This window comes from Artibeus jamaicensis, unplaced genomic scaffold, assembly GCF_021234435.1.
Source record: "Artibeus jamaicensis isolate MK-2021 breed Jamaican fruit bat unplaced genomic scaffold, CSHL_Jam_final contig_685, whole genome shotgun sequence".
NCBI lineage: Eukaryota > Metazoa > Chordata > Mammalia > Chiroptera > Phyllostomidae > Artibeus > Artibeus jamaicensis.
This window is the reverse complement of record NW_026521924.1, coordinates 16,632,145-16,650,611: the sequence shown is the minus strand read 5'-3', so window position 1 is coordinate 16,650,611 and position 18,467 is coordinate 16,632,145. Positions and strand designations below refer to the sequence as shown.

Below are 18,467 nucleotides of genomic sequence, written 5' to 3'. Positions count from 1 at the left end.
CAGCTGCTGGGTTTTTGCTTCTGATCTGATACCAGGTTGCTTTGGTAAATCCAAGAAGGATGACTGGTGTGACCTGAGTGAGCAGTAAGGACTGTTCAGGGGAGAAGTGACTTAAGGGAAGCTAACACTGTTTTGATTTTTAAAAATATTTTATTTATTTAATTTTAGAGAGAGAGGGGAAGGAAGGGAGAGAAATATTAATTCATTGCCTCTCATATATGCCCCAACCCTAACACCTGGCCTGCAGCCCAGGCACGTGCCCTGTCCAGGGATTGTACCTGTGACCTTTGGTTCACAGGCCAGTGCTCAACCCACTGAGCCACGTCAGCCAGGGTAAAGTTTTTTTTTTAGATAATAGTTGTGGATATCGGAGAGAAGAATTGGTCAACCACTGTGTAATAGTCTATTTTTTTCAAAAACTCATTTACAGAAAACTGTACTTGAACAATAATTAAATAAATTTAAAAAAGAAAAAAAACTCATTTAATATGGAAGGTTCTGATAGTCCCAATGTTGTTACTATTATTTTTTGACATTCAAGATTTTATATTAGTTTCAGGTGTATGGCATAGTAGTTAGGCATTTATATATAACTTAAAATGATCACCCCGGTAAACCTAGTACCCATCTGACACCACATATAGTTATTATAATATTATAGAAGTGGCATTCTTAAGGATCTCCACTTCTCACCCAATTCTATCTGGCCCAGGCTGGATGGCCCGCCTGCCAAAAACCCTGCAGCCCTGACTCTCTGCTGACCTCTGCTGTCATCTATTAGATGTGGTGCTTGGATGCTAAATCTGTATGACCCTAACTAGAGTCAGCCTGCCTCCGGTTCATTGACAAAGGCTTTTTCAAGGGCCTAGGAGTGGGCTAGGAGGCACAGGGCTGGTAAGGCTGCCTAGGGCCTCTGGTTCATCCTCCTGAAATGCTGGTTTGGGACTAAAAATTCTTAGATCATGACTTTGAATCTGTTTCTGCCAAGCTTTAACACCTTCCTGACTCCTCATTATCTTTAGGAAAAAAACCAGACCCTGTTCTCTGCACTTTCATTCTCTAAAAGCTTCTGCTCCTCATATGAGCCTCCTCAAAACCAAGTGTGAACCATCATCATTACCCCACAAGGTTTATTTTCTTGTTCTGAGTACAGAATAGAGGCCTAGGATTTTTGTCTGGTTTAGGAGAAAAACCCTCTCCTAATTACACGTCCCCCTCCTCCCAACGACAAAGCACACACCCAACAGCACATGTCCTGCTTCCTGAGATGGTCATCTACTTTTGCTTTCTCTTCTTCTTGATTTGTACTCTAGCACTCAGCCCTTGGTTCTTTTTTTGGTTCTTTTTCCATACTCTCTCCCTAAGTTATCTTAGACTGTCACATAATTTAAAGTCTTCTTCTTTGTTAAAGATTTTATTTTTGTTTATCAGAGACATGGAAAGGGAGTGAGAAAGACAGGGAGAGAAACATAGATGTGAGAGAGAAAAAAACAATTGGTTGCCTCTTGCAGGCAACCCAACTGGGGACAGAACCTGCAAGCCAGGCATGTGCCCTGACTGGGAATTAATCAGCAACACTTCCCTTTGCAGTACACCCCACCAACTGAGCCACACCAGTCAGAGCCACTTTAAAGTCTTCTGCTGTTGACTCTCCCTCATCTTCTTCATGTTAGCCATCAGCTAGTCTTAACCTCCTCAATACCTCTTAATTATATTTACTCCTCACCATCCTCTCTGCAGCCACCTCTGTAGTCTAGGTCACCACCACTGACAAGTTCAACAGCCACTGTGAAGACTGAACTTTAGAAAGAAGGCTGCAACAATAGCTCCCAACCCACATGCTCCTCTGGAACTGTCATTCTTCCATCAAAAGGTGGCGTCAAATTCCCCTCTAGAATGTAGGAGACCTTTGTGATGGTCTGGACCAATAGTGTAACAACAGACATGACCTTAATATGACTTCTCAGCCTAGAGTATGGAAACACCATGTTCTTTCATGTTGCTCTCTTGAGACACTATGTTGCAACCCAACTACCTTGCCGTGGGCAAGCTCAGCAGCTCATGGAGAGGAACAGAAGCCTCTTGAACCATGGTTGTTTGATTCCCAGGCCTGCGCTCAATCCATTGAGCTACACCAGCCATGGCAAGGCTCCTTTTTTTATGATAAAATCTTTTATCACAAAATTACAAGCATGTAATTCTGTAATATAACAATACCACACTCAAGGATGCCATATGACATTTTAGCTGAAATGTTCAAATTAAAACTATAAGTTTTTACATCCATATTATTGCCCTACCAACCACACTCAAGCAGGTATTACTTATGTTAGACCCTGTATATAACTAGAATGCTCTCCTAAATGGTCTCCTTGCTTCTAAACCATCCCCCTTGTCTTGTCTACACTCTGTTTAGTGGCCAGAAGGATCTTTTAAAAATATAAATCAGCCAACAATTCAGAGGATTAGTTACTCTGAACAATTCTCTTGCTAAAAAAAAAAAAAAAAAAAAAAAAAAAGAGACAGAGAGAGAAACAAACAAAAAAAACCCCTAAACTAAATGTGTTGTGTAAAATCTAAAAATACTTTACTGAGCTGCTAGGAATGAAAGGGATATATCAGCCCTGACCGGGTGGCTCAGTTGGGTGGAGCATTGTCCTGTACACCAAAAGATTTTGAGTTCAATCCCTGGTTAGGGCACATGCCTAGGTTGGGGTTTGATTCATAGTAGCGGTGCATATGGGAGACGACCGATGGATGTTTCTCACTCACATTAATATTTCTCCCTCTGTCTCCCTTCTTCTCTTTCTCAAATCAATAAACACAGCATCAGGTGAGGATTAAAAAAAGGAATATGGCAAAACCTATTTTGATACACAAATATTTCTGTAATATCTAGATCATATAATATACAATATGTAAATAAAAAGATTATCAACTTGTTAAGGCTTGCTACATGTAAATCTCAAATATGACTGGACAAGAGTAATTGTATCAACCATTATAGATCTTCCCTATCACATTTGGGGATGTGAGCGAAGTATGACAGTGGAATCTTTGATTCTGAAAATTGTCAACCTTTTGTTAGTTGTAATAAAACTGGAATTATATAAGTACACAGTTTTATTGGGATATAGACCAGGGATAAATATATATTTGAGGCATGAAGTATAAATAGTTAATTTTATTTATCTATCTATCTATCTATCTATCTATCTATCCATCTATCTATCCATATTTTAGAGAGATGGGAAGGGAGGGAGAAAGAGAAGGAGAGATACAGCCCTGGCTGGTGTAGCTCAGTGGATTGAGTGAGGGCCTGCAAACCAGAGGATCACAGTTCGATTCCCACTCAGGGCACATGCCTGAGTTGCAGGCCAGTACCCAGCAGGGGACACAGGAGAGGCAACCATACATTGATGTTTCTCTCCCTCTCTCCTTCCCTTCCCCTCTAAAGACAAATAAATAAAATCTTAAAAAAAAAAAAAAGGAGAGATACATCAATTAGTTGCCTCTCATGCACCCCCAGCTGGGGACCTGGCCCACAGCTTAAGCTTGTGTCCTGTCAGGAATCGAAACAGTGACCTTTTGGTTCAGAGGCTGGTGCTCTATCCACTGAGCCACACCAGCCAGGGCTTAAGTACAAATTGTGATGAGTCCTGGGAAGGAAATGATTAGGATGATTGTGGGAGAATTATTAAAATTTCTTTCAACTTTAATTTGAACAGGCATTTTAAGAAGGCAGCACCAACACAGCAAAGTTAAGAGTGTGAGTTCATTCTCTCTGCCTTGTCTTGGGTTGCAGGGAGTGGCTTCTTCTTCTTTTTCTTCTTCTTCAAGATTTAACTCATTTAGCCCTGGCTGGTGTAGCCCAGTGGATTGAGCACAGTCTGCGAAGCAAAGGGTCACGGTTTGATTCCCAGTCAGGGCATATGCCTGGGTTGTGGGCCCGGTCCCCATTGGGGGCCATGTGAGAGGCAACCACACATTGATGTTTTTCTCCCTCTCTTTCTCCTTCCCTTCCCCTCTCTCTAAAAAAAAAAAAAAAAAAAAAAAAAAAAGATTTAACTAATTTATTCTTAAAGAGAGGGGAAGGGAGGGAGAAAGAGAGGGAGAGAAACATTGACTGGTTGCCTCTCATACACGCCCCGATGAGGGATTGAATCTGCAACCCAGCATGTGCCCTGACCAGGAATTGGGCTGGTGAACTTTTGGTTTGAAGGCCAGTACTCAATCCCCTGAGCCACACCAGCCAGGGTGGGTGTGGCTTCTGAAGTGAAATAGGCTGTCTTGAGGAGAGGTGAGCTCCCTATTACTGGAGGCATCCAAACTCAGGCTAGAGGCAGAGTTCTAAAGGTGCTATAAAGGTTCTTCTTACTTCGGGTGCAGTGGGGGAATTCAACTTGGTGACATTTGGTGGGTCCCCTCCTACACATGAAGATTTTACCATGCTAACATTGTTTTACTCTAGATTTCACAAGCCTATGATTTGAATTCTCTGAGATTCTCACATTCTGATTTTACCTAGGATCTTGAGTAGCCCAGTACAAAGGGCTAAAGCTAAAGAATCAGAGATAATCTGTTTCATACTTGGGCTCTGTCATGTATTGACCGTAGTTGGGAGCCGTCTGCCTGGTTTCAGAAGCTGTAATTCCCCGTGGCTAAGCCTGAGTAAAGGACCTTGGGACCATAAGCCACTTAGGAGACAAAGCTCATCTTCCTTATAGGGGTACCACCTCTGGCCCTTTTCTCTTCACCCCACTTGAACCTAGGCAGATGACTGGTTAGCCAATGAAGGGTAAGATTCCTCAAAAGAGGGATGACCTAAGACAGGCATGGTCTTGAAGGGGCCCTCAGGGAAGGACTTGGGGGGGCTATAGAAAAAGGGGGTGATGGACCCTCGCCCCTTGGCTTTGACAAAGCCTGAGTCCTCATTCTGTCTTTGAGAAGTCTCCTAATCTCTTGGCTGCCTTACTTTCCCTGCCTGACCTAAGCCTGAAACAATTCTGGAGGTGGGTGCTGCCCTGTGCTAGAAAGGGCGGGTTCCCTAAGGTGATCAGACCTAAGAAAGAATGCAAAAAATCCCACGAAACCTACTTTGCTAACACCCTCAATTTAAATGATAAGGGTCCAAGCAGGAAATGAGTTTGTTCTCCAAAGTTTTATGGCCCTTTAACTATCAACCCTGACTCAGAATAGGCCCTCAGAGTTCTTTGAATGTTATCTATTGTTTGATCATTTCTGCCTGACAATGATTGATGAGCTTTACCTATACACCCTGTATTCCAGTGAAAATTGAACACAGTAAAACTTGTCAAGGCAAGGGTCAAGGTGCTCTTCTCTTGAGAGGGTGGTCGAGGCACTCCAAGGCTTTTTCTCCTCTTGAGAGAGCAGCCGCGCCATCCCTCTTCCTCCACAGGACTCGGTAGTCCGTGTGAATTTGTCTAGTCTCATCCATAATGCTGCGGACCCCAGGAGCTGGGATCCAAGTCAGACTATGACCATCAACAAGTCATTTTCCCTCCTTGAGCCTGGGTTTTCTCACCTGTAAAATGGAGATTATTGTGCCTGCTTTACAAGGCTGCAATGAAGGTTGGAAGATGACATCTAAGGGAAGCGCCTGATTTGGTTTTCATCCCAAAGGGCCCAATGGAGTCTTAGACTTTGAAAGCCTTCCACCCTCCACAAAGATCCAAACCTCTCCCAGGGTGCAGTATGGCGTCACAGTGAGTTCCGGTGCCTGACTGGGCTTTACATCATTTACCTCAGCCCCAGTTTCCTCATTTGCGTAGTGGAGATAACAGGACCTACTTCCTAGGACTATCTTGAAGGTTAATTGAGATGATCCAAGTAGTTAGTCCTGTTAACCGTCATTATTGATGCCATGATACAGTCTGGGAGGCCGGGAGTGTAGGAATCTCTGCTTCTTGCCTTGAAGCCTGTACATAGAGGCCTCTCTGTCTGATTCTTGGTCCAAAGGCTTGAGCCTGCAGGGCCTGAAGTAGAGAACTCAAAACTGGTGAGCTGGGCAGCTCCCCTCCTTCCTTCCTTTTCCCTTCCCCCTCTCTCATTCCTTGGGAGTGAACTGATTTCCTCTGGAAGCTCTGCCCTGGGGTTTGGTGGGGAGCCAGGCCTGCGTGTCTTGTGTGCATTTGGGAGGACAATTTCTGAGCCCACAGAGAGGCATCAGCTGACCACAATGGAGGGAGGAGTACAGCATTCCTCCAGCCACAGGGTTTCTGTGGGTGGGCTGACAGGCACATAGCTGATTGGTACTGCCATATTGTGTGATCACACACACACACACACACACACACACACACACGCATACACATCACTGTTTTCTTTGCCTCCACGTCCTTCTTCTCTGCTAGCCTACTCTTATTCTGCACACATCACCCCTCTCCTTCCTCCCTTCCCATTATAACCACAGAAAACAGTCTCCCAGGGGAGGAACTCTGTATCAGGGCTCTCTCACCAAGTTTGTCTGGGGCTCATTAAGTCTTTTTAAAGCAGGGCAGTACGTGGGGGGACTTTTAAAGATCTGGCTCCAGGCTTTGGTCCTGGGAAGAGTCTCACCTCCCTCTGGTCCCTTGTTTCCTGCTTGATCCCTTCTCCCCTCCTTTCCTACCATAATGAGAAGTTTCCAAAGCTGAGTAGATTGTAATTTTCATTTACCACAAGTGCTTAGCCCCATATTTCTCAGGCTGTTCTGAAATCTTTAAGTATAGTCGTGCTTTTAAAATATCAGTGCATAGCCCTGGCCAGGTAGCTCAACTGGTTATTCTGTAGGTGGTCTCAGAGGGTTTTGGTGGTATTAGAGCCATTCCCCTATTGTTGCACACTTGGGTTCACCTCTGGTTATTTGCAAACATAAGTTTGCTGTGGACAATTTGTATATACACCTATTTTCTTGTGAGTTTTTCTTTCTTGATGGTATCTTTTGTGAATGGTGCTTCCTGAAAGTTGCCAGGGAGTTTACACACCGATGTGACCCTCACTGTTTATTGAGCACATTCCAGCCAGGAGTGGAGGATGGAGACAGGAGTAGGTATGAGGGCTGGTTGACGTGTGCAGATGTAGTGGGATTTTTCTGATAACTATTATGCCTCACTTCAGTATTTGGCAGCTGTCAGAGTAGGTCAGTGTGACCTGGGCCAATTAGAGCTTCTCAGTCCAGGTTTTCTCTTTTGTAGAATGGGGTTATTCATAGCTACACTGCAAGGATACTGTAAAGATGAAATAACGCATAAAAATATTCTGATCTATGCCTGGCCAATAGTAAGCATTCAGTAAATGAAAGTGATGGTATGGATTCCATGGGGATTTACAGTTTTTAACACGTCTTCACATCGATTTAATCCCGACACCAGCCCTATGAGGTGGGCACTATTATGACTCTCATTTCACAGATGAGCAAAGTTAGGCTTAGAGAATTTAAGTGATGAGACCAAGGTCAACGTGCAGCTAACCGTGTCTGAGCAGGGATCCTAAACCAGGTCTCCTGATCCGGGGTCCCACCTTCCAGTCCTCTCCTCTCACACCGGGAGTAGTTTGGGGTTTTCCAGACAGGTCTCTTAGTGTAGGACTTCGGGTTCTTTCTGTATTCGACCGTGAACACATCAGGGAGTTAATCTGCTAAACTCCCTTGGAAGTGGGGACTGTATTGACCTCCTACCAGAACCCTAAACAGAACTCACTCTCATCCCAGTAGGCGTGGCCTGTAAGCATTAAAGCCACGCCCATACTAAACCACGCCCACAGACCAGAGCTCTGGCCCCACCGTGGGAAGTCAGCTGCAACCTTTCTCGCCGCTCTGGGTCTACCACTGAAACTCAAGACGTGTCCCCGGGGTCGAGGGCTCTACCATACATAGCCCTGCCCTGAAGCCCAAAGCCTTGCCTCAGGATTCAGGTGTCTTTTTCTTGTGCTCCTATGTGCTTGAGCTACGGACCCAGACCCCGACGGCCAAGTCCAGCGGATTCTCCTCCCCAGGATCCTAGGGCTGCGACCCCGACACCAAGTTCCGTCCTCTTTATGGCCCCGCCGAGCTCCCGCATCTCACCGGCTCCGCTCCTTACTTCGTGGCCTCGCCCTAACGCCCTTGTGATCCCAGTCCCCCCAAATGTCCCACACTTCACATCCTTGGCATCCTCGGCTCACCCCACCCTGCAGTTAGCTTGCCCGCGGCCACGCCCCTCACCCTTAGCCACACCCCAGATAGCCCCGCCCCCAGAGGCTCCACCCCCGGCGGCCGGGGTAGGTTGGCTGCGGGCCCAGCCGGGCCCCCGGTGCCCTCTGTCCGGGGCGTTTCGTTGGACCGGGCCGGGCACTGCAGGGCAGGGCGAAAGCGGCGGCCCGGGGGCTCCTAGGCGAAGATGGCGTCAGGCAGGCGCGCCCCGCGTACCGGGCTGCTGGAACTGCGCACCGGGGCGGGTGCGGGGGCCGGCAGCGAGCGGTGGCAGAGGGTTCTGCTTAGTCTGGCGGAGGACACGCTGACCGTGAGCTCCGCCGACGGCGAGGCCGGCCTGGAGCCCGGCGCCCAGCGGGAGCCGGAGCCCGCGCAGCTCAACGGCGCCGCGGAGCCGGGCGCGGCGCCCCCGCAGCTGCCTGAGGCGCTGCTGCTCCAGCGGCGCCGGGTGACTGTGCGCAAGGCCGACACTGGCGGGCTGGGCATCAGCATCAAAGGTGGGCGAGGGGCACCAAGGGCGCATGGGTCTCAGGGGCTGGCAGCGTACCAAGGACATGGAGTTGGAGGACTTCTGTCTGGGGGTAAGGGGTTTGAGGGGACAGAGGCAACCGAGGGCATCCGGAGCACCAAGGTCGGAGAGTTTGGAGAGTCCGAGATCTCAGTGGAAAAGCAAGAGGTGTGGAGGGGGTTGGGGACGCACCAAGGACACGTGGGAGGGAGTTCCTTATGGAAGCATAGATCTGAGAGAGGTTATCTCTCAGGGGTTGTATGGATATGAAGGACAAGAGGGGCCCCCAGAAGAGCAAAGGATGGAGAAAAGGGATTGAGGCCTGGGAGGTCACTAGGGCAAGGAGGGGGAAGTCCGAGAGAAACAAACAAGGTGAGGGCTAGGGGTAAGGCCTGAGTTCAAAGTAAAGGGGTGCATGGTAATGAGGCACCGGCTGGGCTTACAGACAGGGGGCTAGGAAGGACATAGAAATCTGAGGACCCAGGAATGCTGTGTACCTAGGCAGAGAACTGGGTTTGAGTTTCTCCATCTGACCATCTCCACTTTGAACAGAATTGAGAGGGGTGAACATAATTGTTATTTGTCTCTGTGAGCTCTCAGCTGCCAATACAGCTTTTTCAGGGTGCAACTAGTCTGTATTTGAGGATCAATTGTGTGAACTCAAGTCACTTCTCATCTTTGGACCTCAGTTTCCTCAACTATATAATGAGGCTTATGATAGAGTTGTGATGTTTCTATGAGAAAAGGAGTCTAAAGCACTCACCCTGCCAGCACATAGTAGGTCCCTGGTTAATTATTGCTGTTGGGTAAGAGGGAAAATGATGTCCAGGAGTGATTTCCAAAGCAGCTAGATGTAGTGCTTAAAATCCCGGCACACCCCAGCTGTTGGGTTCACAGTTCCTGCCCCAGTTACTTCTCATGGGCTCAGCTCCCAGCAGTGTGCTGTCTGCCTTGGAAAAGGGTGTCAGCCTTTGTGTCATTCTGGATGTGCACGGTTCCATCGTCCTGGTGCCGGCTTTGTTCCTGTGTTTCCAGACCTTGTGGCCTGGGTGAGGGGGTGGGTATGGTGGTGTGTGCTAAGTGCTGTGGTCAGTACTCTGGGCTCATAATCCACTTCATCCTGGCAACAAGTAGTAAAAAGTAGGGAGCACAATCATTGCTTTGCAGGTGCAGAAACTGAGACTCAGAAAAGAAACAATTTTCCCAGGATCACACAGTCGATGAGTGGCAAAGCTGGGATTTGAATCTTAATTATCAGGCTGATAGATAGTGCCCTGTGGAGTTGATCTTTCCTGTAGAAGGGCAAATCCCCATGTAGCCAACCTCAAGGGTATAAAGGAGAAAATGGGGAATCCAGGGAGTGGGTACCAGCCTTACTCCAAAACTCCAGCATAGAATAGGGCAACAGATCAATCCAGATAATGCACACTAAATGTTGTCTAAGGAACTTACAGTTAATACAGGGTTCCATTTTGCCCATAGACAAATAAATTTAGAAAGGAGCAGAGACTTTCCAAGGTCACATAAAGCTACACCCTAGTGCCATACTTCCAGGTGGGGGTGAAGTTACTTTTAGGAGGCATCAGGGGAAGTACCAGGTTCATTCAAGTCCTTGTATATGTAGATTGGGCTGCTGTTGCCGTGATGACCTCTCTAGGGTCCAGCCTAGGCAGCCAGGAATAATCATAGTTTCACATTGAACTGAAGTCCCCAGTTTCAGGCAGAGCAGGGCAGATATAAATAGAAACCCCTTCCTTTCCTAGGCCTCAAACTCTGCAGTACAATAAGCAAACTGTTGGGCCTGCGTGGGGGTCCGGAGAGACTTCCAGTCCTGCATCTGCCACTGATTTGTTTTGTAACCTTGGAATAATGACCACCCTCCCTGGGCCACCAGTTCCCCATCTTCAGTATTTTGGAGATGGACCACAGTGTGATATCCGAGGGTCCTACTTTCAGTCTGCCATAGGGTCAACAGTATTGGTTCTGAAGCTGGGAGACCTAGGTTCAAATACATACTGGCTTTGCCACTTACTAGCTGGATGACCTTGGGCAAGGGGTTTCTCTACACCCTTCAATTTTTCTGATAGGAAACTGAGCGAGTGTATGTGATTGGGGTGTTGTGAAGACGCAATGAAACGCCATTGACAGCATTTAGCACAGTTTGGCACTTGGTACATGGCACTAATGTGAACTTTTTTTTTTTAAAGATTTTATTTATTTATTTTTAGAGGGGAAGGGAAGGGGAGAAGAAGAGAAACATCAGTGTGTGGTTGCCTCTCATGAGTCCCCTGCTGGGAACTGGCCTGCAACCCAGGCATGTGCCCTGACTGGGAATCAAACCACGATTGTGTGGTTCGCGGGCCCGTGCTCAATCCACTGAGCTACACCAGCTAGGGCTTGAACTATTATTTCTTATTTTAGATGGATATTCAAGAGTTTGGCAATAAAGCAATTCAGTAAAATGCATTAGCTTTTTGTTGTTGTTTTTTTTTTGCATCAGAGATGCGATTCAGATAGGCCTTTGAAATCTCTAGACTTTAAGACCTTGGCTTCCAGCCTGGATCCTGAATTGTGAAACTTGAAACCATGGCAATAGCTAGTTTTATCATAATGCCAAATTATGGAATATCAATGGGTTTCCCTCACTGTGGGAAAATTGCTTAAAATGCAAAATATTCAAGAAAAATTACTGAAGCATCTTATAAGTTAGTCAAACACTGGTGAACACCCAAAGCATTGGACCAAAAGATCCAGTGACCAAATTATAATATTAAGAATTTAGAAAATGACTTCTTCCCAGTGAGGAGACATTCACATGTGTTAATCCTGCCCTAGTTGCAGAACCTGTGAAGATGAACCCCCTGGGGCTGGCTGGGGAGAAGAGGAAAGTTTGTTCCAGATGGAACTGTCTGAGGGATCATAAGGATTTCTATACATGGGGAAGGGAAGAATAAATCACCTGTTGAAAGATCGCATATTTTTTTTTAGGTCTAAAGAAAGAACAAAGCATGTATAATGGACCCCAACTCTTGGAAGAGATCAAAAAAGGAATTTTCAAGCAATTTCTTGTATAATCTAGCCATTCAAATTTGCATATAGTTATTTCAGTCTTTATAAATAAAAGGTTTTTTTAACCTTCAAAAAGAAAATGACTTATAAGTACTATTAATGTCTTAAACTTCTAAGATTCCTTTTTAATTTTTTAAAATTCTTCAAACTTCTAAGATTCTTTGCTGAAATTCTCTTTACCCTCCCATCTACACTTTCCCAGACTGGCTTGGGCACCTCAAGAGGCCTTCAGAAATAATTTTGCCCTGACATGACTTCCAAGTGTTGGAGTATCTACTTCAGTTTTATCCTCTTTCTATGCCTGTGCAGGAGGCCGGGAGAACAAGATGCCTATTCTCATTTCCAAGATCTTCAAGGGCCTGGCAGCTGACCAGACAGAGGCCCTCTTTGTGGGGGATGCTATCCTGTCCGTGAATGGGGAAGACCTTTCCTCTGCCACCCATGATGAGGCGGTGCAGGTTCTGAAGAAGACAGGCAAAGAGGTGGTACTGGAGGGTAAGCACTGGGGAACCTAGGGTGTTTTAGTTGTTCCCCACTGCTCAGGCCTCAAGCAGTGGGGCCTGAGAGGTGAGCAAAGTTGAAAACAGAAACAGAACTTGGGGACCTACCTTGAGATAGCAAGGGGTGGGGGTGGGAGGGTCAGCCCAGAGCCAGCCAGACCTGGGTTTCATTTCCTCTGTCTACTCTCTACCTTTGTGGTGAGTGAGTGACTTGAGGGAAGAGAGAGGAAAGGACTAGAGATGATGGGACCACTAAGATTCTTTCCCGAGGAACCAAAAGAGCTCTTAAGTCCAGGTTCTTCTGGTACTCAGGGGTCCTAAAACCCTGAGACCCATCCTCATTTAGGAGAGGACTTGGCCTTTATGTAGCATAATATCAAGGATAAGAGAGGAGGTTTATTTTTGTTTATTTTTTGTGTGTGTGGGAACCTTGGAGATTTCCCTCTACTATCCCCTCACTGTGTGGTCTTGGATGAGACCTTTGCCTTCTCTGGGCCTCAGTTTCCTCACTGGTTGTTACAGACCTCTTGCTGTGGGTGTTGCATATCTAGATGCCTTTTGCGGTCTGTCTCAGAGGTTTCTGCTTTGCTCAGCCCTTTCTTCAAACTCCACGCTGCCAGTTCCGGAAGTTGTGGGGGCCAGAGGAATGTGTCTGGCTCATGGCCCAGAACAGGCACAGGGAGGTGGTGGGGGTGATGGCGAATGCCATGCTGGGCTGAGCCCCAGGCCGATACTGACAGGTTACCTTTGTTTCTCCATGAGGGTTGCTTAAGAGGCCACAGAAGCAAATAGCCTCTGGGTCTCTGGGTGATCTTGTGGCCCTGGTCTCAGTTCTCTCTCAGTTTTGTTTTATTTTTACGTTAGATGTATCTATTTAAATGCTACTGGTGTACTTTTTATTTATAATAACAATTATTTACTGGTGCACTTTTATTTGTTTATATTTTACTGGTGAACTTTCTTATTTTTATTTATTTTAAAGATTTTATTTATTTATTTATTTTTAGAGAGGGCAAGGAAGGGAGAAAGGGAGGGAGAGAAGCATTAATATATGGTTGCCTCTTGCACGCCCCCAACTGGGGACCTGGCCCACAACTCAGGCATGTGCCCCGACTGGGAATCAACTGGCGACATTTTGGTTTACAGGCCAGCACTCAATCTACTGAGCCACACCAGGCAAGACATACTGGTGCACTTTTAAAATATACAGTGTATATTTTTAAAAAGCCAACTCTGCAGTAATGGTCCCTAAAAGCTTAAGTACATCAATCATATTTTAACAGCAACGTTCAATAACAAAACCACACATAAATGATATGGATGTAAGAGACTTTTCCTCCCTGATGCCTCGTTACTTTGATATTTATAGCCAATAATGCAGTTTGAAACAATTGAAATTCATCAAAATGTCATATATTGGTTGACTTGAAAAACTCTTTTAGTTCCTGTTATTTGAAAGTTTAATCTATAAATGGTAACATTAAAAAAAGATTTTATTTATTTTTAGAGAGGAGGGAAGGGAGGGAGAAAGAGGGAGAAAGAGGGAGAGAAGCATCAATGTGTGGTTGCCTCTCACGCGCCCTCTACTGGGGACCTGGCCTACAAGCCAGGCATGTACCCTGACTGGTAATCAAACTGGCGACCCTTTGGTTCACAGGCTGACACTCAATCCACTGAGCCACACCAGCTGGGGTGCAAAATTTTTACTGTAGACACACTTCTAATACACACTGAGGTTCCCCTTAGACCCTCAGCTCCTCATCTTTAGGTTGAAAATATCTCTAGGTTCTCAGTGTGGATCATTCTGAGAAGGTAGCTTATCTGAGTGTTAGACACTTGAAGCATCTCCTGGTTTAGGAGCTAATACCCAGAGCTTCCATCTAACTCATTCATTCCATTTCTTTCTCTCTAAGTCAAGAAACATTTGTGGACACCTACTGTGTATCTGGTGTGCAGAACAAGAGTCAGAAGCTAACCTAGACCCAGGTCCTCTCCTGAAGTAACTCATCACATAGTGGGAGAGATAAAACACAAACACTGACTCCTCTACACAACTATTTAAAAATCAGTTTCTAAAAATCTGTCTGCTCTCTGGCAAATCTCTGGCCATGGGAAAGACCCTTGCCTTCTCTCGGCCTCAGTTTCCATATCAGCTGGGGTTAAACTGGAACAGAGATGACCAATAGCTTTCCTTTTGAGTTTCAGCTTCTGTGGTGGAACTGGTAGTTCCACATTTAGTAAGATTGGGAGCTCTTGTCTGGACTCAGCGGAAAGGAACTGGAGTTGATTAGCAAGGTCTACCATGCATATAGCAGGGAAGAGAAGTAACGTGTACCATCCCAGGACTGGGGGTTGCTAATGCTTATGCTCTCTGAGACTTTTCAAAGGGCAAGAACTTTTCTTGGTAAACCCTGCCCCAGGTCTCCAGCTGAGGCTGGACCTCTCTCTTGCCCAGGATAGGATTTGGCACATAGTAGGCACTCCAGAAATGTTAGTAACTCGCTTCCTGTTTCATTGTATTTACATAGAATTGGTAGTATTTCCTCCTTAAGTGTTTAGTAGCATTCTCCAAGGAAGCCAGCCACCTTTATTTATTTATTTTTATTAAAAAACATTTTTTAATTGAGTTTAGAGAGACAGAGAGGAACGGTGGGGAGGGAGAAGGTGAGAGAGAGAGAGAAAAACATCAACCTTTTGTTACACGTATCTGTGCATTCATTGGTTGAATCTTGTATGTGCCCTAACCAGTGATCTAATTGGCAACACTGGTGCATCTGGGTGATGCTCTAACCAACTAAACTACCTGGCCAGGGCAATTTTTATTGATTTTAGAAAGAGAGAAACATTGATTTGTTGTTCCACTTATTTATGCATTTCTTGGTTGCTTCTTGCATGTACCCTGGCTGAGGATGGAATCTGCAACCTTGGCATATGGGGGCAACACTATAACCAAGTGCGCCACCCAGCCAGGGCCCATTGGTTGATTTTTTATAAAGCTTGCTTGCTTTCTTCCTTTCTTTCTTCCTTTCTTTCTTTCTTTCTTTCTTCCTTCCTTTCTTTCTCTTTCTTTCTTTCTTTCTTTCTTTCTTTCTTTCTTTCTTTCTTTCTTTCTTTCTTTCTCTCTCTCTCTCTCTTTCTTTCTTTCTTTCTTTCTCTCTTTCTCTCTCTCTCTCTCCCCCTCCCTCCCTCCCTTCTTTCCTTCCTTCCTTCCTTCCTTCCTTCCTTTCTCTTTCTTTTCTTTCTTTCTCTCTCTCTTTCTTTTTTACTGATCTCAGAAAAAGAGGGTGGGGAGAAGGAGAGAAACATTGTTCCACTTGTTTATCCATTCATTGGTTGCTTCTTGTATGTGTCCCAGTAGGGGATTGAACCTTCAACCTTGGTGTATCCAGACAATGCCGTAACCAATTGAGCAACCTGGCCAAGGCTGATTTTTATGTCTTTAACAGGGGGATTTAAAGGATCTATTTTTCCAATACTATCATAACTTTATTTTTTAATTTTTTTAGTTTTACCCCCTCCATTTAATTTATTGTATTTTCTTCCGTTACTGCTTATCCCCCTTATACTTCCTTCTCCCCTGCAATCAACATACTGTTGTCATGTCTGTGAATCCTTTTTCTACTTTTTCTTGAATGAGTTTTGATAGTTTATGTCTTTCAAAGAATTTGTCGATTTCATTCAAACTATCAGATTACTGACATAAAGTCATTTATTATTCCTCCCTTTTAGACAAATTCTTGCTTCTGGTTTCTTTCTCTCCCCTCCCTTCCTACCTGCTCTCTCTCTATTCAGTCGTTTTGAGAGCAATGTTAGCCTCATAGCTGAGCAAACCCACCAGATCACCAACATGTCACAGGTGCTGAGACAGGATCTGCCCAGGGATTGGAGTAGGAAGTGGCCACTTCTCTCTGGGTGGTCAGCAAAGACTTCCTGGAGGAGAGGATGCTAGCACTTTATGAACAATAAGCAGACATGTGTATGGGGTGGAGGAAGGACATTACAGGCCGGAGAGCTGTGGGAACAAAACCACAGAGGGGCGAAGTGACTTCACCTGCCTGGGGACTTGCCTGGGAAGTAATTCAGCTTTACCTGAGCCTATGCTGTGAGGAAGGGGGTAGAGACAGGAGGCTGACCAGACTGACAGATCCTGCGGGGCCTTGGATGCCAGGATAAAGGAATTGGACTTTCTCTGGAGGGAAAGAAAGAGCCATTAAAAGTTTCTCAGCAGGGGCCGGCACAGTCAGCTCTGGGCTTTAGCAGCATCAGTCTGGTTTGGAGGGAGGCACCGATAGATGCAGCGTGGCGATGAGGAGACTGGAGTCATGAACAAGGGGGAGATGGTTTGATCTAAGCAGGTGTGGGTAAGAGGAAGAATCTGGAGGTTTTGGCTTTGTTAATTTTCCCCAGCTTTTTCTTAGATGAAGTCTCTTTTGAGCTGCTTTTCTGGGCCCAACAGGCTTATGGAAGGAGGTAACTTCACCAAAGGCAGCAAAGTGATGAGGGTGGGGGTGGGTACTGGGGTCAAGAATCTTTTAATTATTTAAAAGATTAATCTTTTAATTTCGTGGGTTATCTGAGAAGCCTGAGGATGTGAGGGAGCTAAGATCCTGAGTCATGGCTGATCCTTGAGATTTGGAGGAGTCAGTGGAGAAGCTAAGGGCTGGGCAGTGTCCTGAGTCTGGAGCCAGTGCTCTTGGGAGCCTGTCTGGGCCTAGGTTCTCTGCTAGAGCCCAGTCACTGGCCACATTGTTCAGAACTTCCCTGCCTCCATCCCACTCAGAAGGCTGCCTCCAAGGCGCCTGTCCTTTGGATGAGAACTTGGCAGGGCAGCTGGGCATCTTTCCTGAGGCCTGGGTCTTAATGGGTACAGAGTTCCCTGACAATGTCCTAGAAGAACAGCAGTCATGGCAAACTCTGGGTGCCAACCAGGTACCTACTTTTCTGGCCTAAGTCAGGGGCCCAAGCTGGGCATCAGCAACCCCAGCCTTGCCTCCTGGACCTTTCCTTCTGTGACGTCAGCGTTTTGCACAAATGTCTCGAGCCTGTTCTCGGTCACAGGGTTGTGTTTGTGACCAGAATCTGAGCCCAAGCTGGCAGCCGACACACCTCCTTCTGCTGCTTAGAGAGGCCCATTGTGTGCACAGACCTGGAGCCAGAGCTAGCTGGGCCCTTGAAGACCAGGCCTGCCGGGAAAGGGGAGACGGCCAAATGCCTCCCCTGTATCCACCCCTGATGTAGCTGGGCAGATGGGCAACACTGAGCCTGTGATACAGTAAAGAAATAATACTGAGGGACAGTAACAATTAATACATTAATTTCGGTACTTTGTACAAAAGGAAAGTACATCCCACCTGACTTCAAAAAGATACAGGAGTAGAGTTAATATGTACGTAAAAGGCACATACAGTAATAGGAATTGCTATAATCCCTGTGTTACAGGTAGTCACCAAGCTTTGCTGAGAATATATAACTTTATTCAAGTCATACAACCAATAAATTGGTGAACTCAGAATTCAAACCAAGGCCTATCTGGCTGCAGAGGCCACTGTTGCCTCAGCCTTGAATAATGCCTACCTTGTATGGTTATTTGCAAGATTAAAAAATAATATGTGGAGCCCTGGCAGGTGTGGCTCAGCAGATTGAGCACTGGACTTCGAAGCAGAGGGTCACCAGTTCAATTCCCAGTCAGGGCACATGCCTGCGTTGCAGGCCAGGTTCCTGGTGGGGGGCACACGAGAGACAACCACACATTAATGTTTCTCTCCCTTTCTTTCTCCCTCCCTTCCCTGCTCTCTAGAAATAAATAAATAAGGCCCTGGCTTGTGTGGCTCAGTGGATTGAGTGCCAGCCTGCGAATCAAAGGGTTGCCAGTTCGACTCCCAGTTAGGGCACATGCCTGGGTTGCGGGCCAGGTCCCCAGCAGGGGCATACAAAAGGCAATCACACATTGGTGTTTCTCTCCCTTTTTTTCTCCTTCCCCTCCCCTCTCTCTAGAGATAATTAAATAAAATCTTTAAAAAATAATAATAAAAATAAATAAGTAAATAAAAATAAAATTAATCATAATTAAATAAAATATTAAAAAAATAATACGTGGAGAATTTGAGATCTTGCTATCCATCATGTGTTGTCAGTTTGGCTCAAATAAAGTCTTTTTTTTAATTTCTTTTTTTTTTAAAGATTTTGTTTATTTATCTTT

The 18,467-nt window shown here is 45.7% G+C and overlaps 1 protein-coding gene and 1 non-coding gene across 2 annotated transcripts in view; both read left to right on the top strand.

Moving 5' to 3' along the window:
- The first annotated feature begins 8,273 nt into the window (after window positions 1–8,273).
- The window catches only part of SNTA1 (syntrophin alpha 1), a 29,654-nt gene continuing 19,460 nt past the window's right edge, over window positions 8,274–18,467 (top strand). Inside the window, exons 1-2 of the mRNA XM_037143232.2 lie at window positions 8,274–8,688; window positions 12,078–12,263. Coding sequence (XP_036999127.2) covers window positions 8,379–8,688; window positions 12,078–12,263 — 496 coding nt within the window. The 5' untranslated portion in view covers window positions 8,274–8,378. The remainder of the gene's footprint in view (window positions 8,689–12,077; window positions 12,264–18,467) is intronic.
- LOC119047810 (small nucleolar RNA SNORD22) lies at window positions 11,494–11,617 on the top strand. Its single transcript, XR_005082203.1, has one exon. It is a non-coding gene; the product is annotated as a small nucleolar RNA SNORD22 (small nucleolar RNA).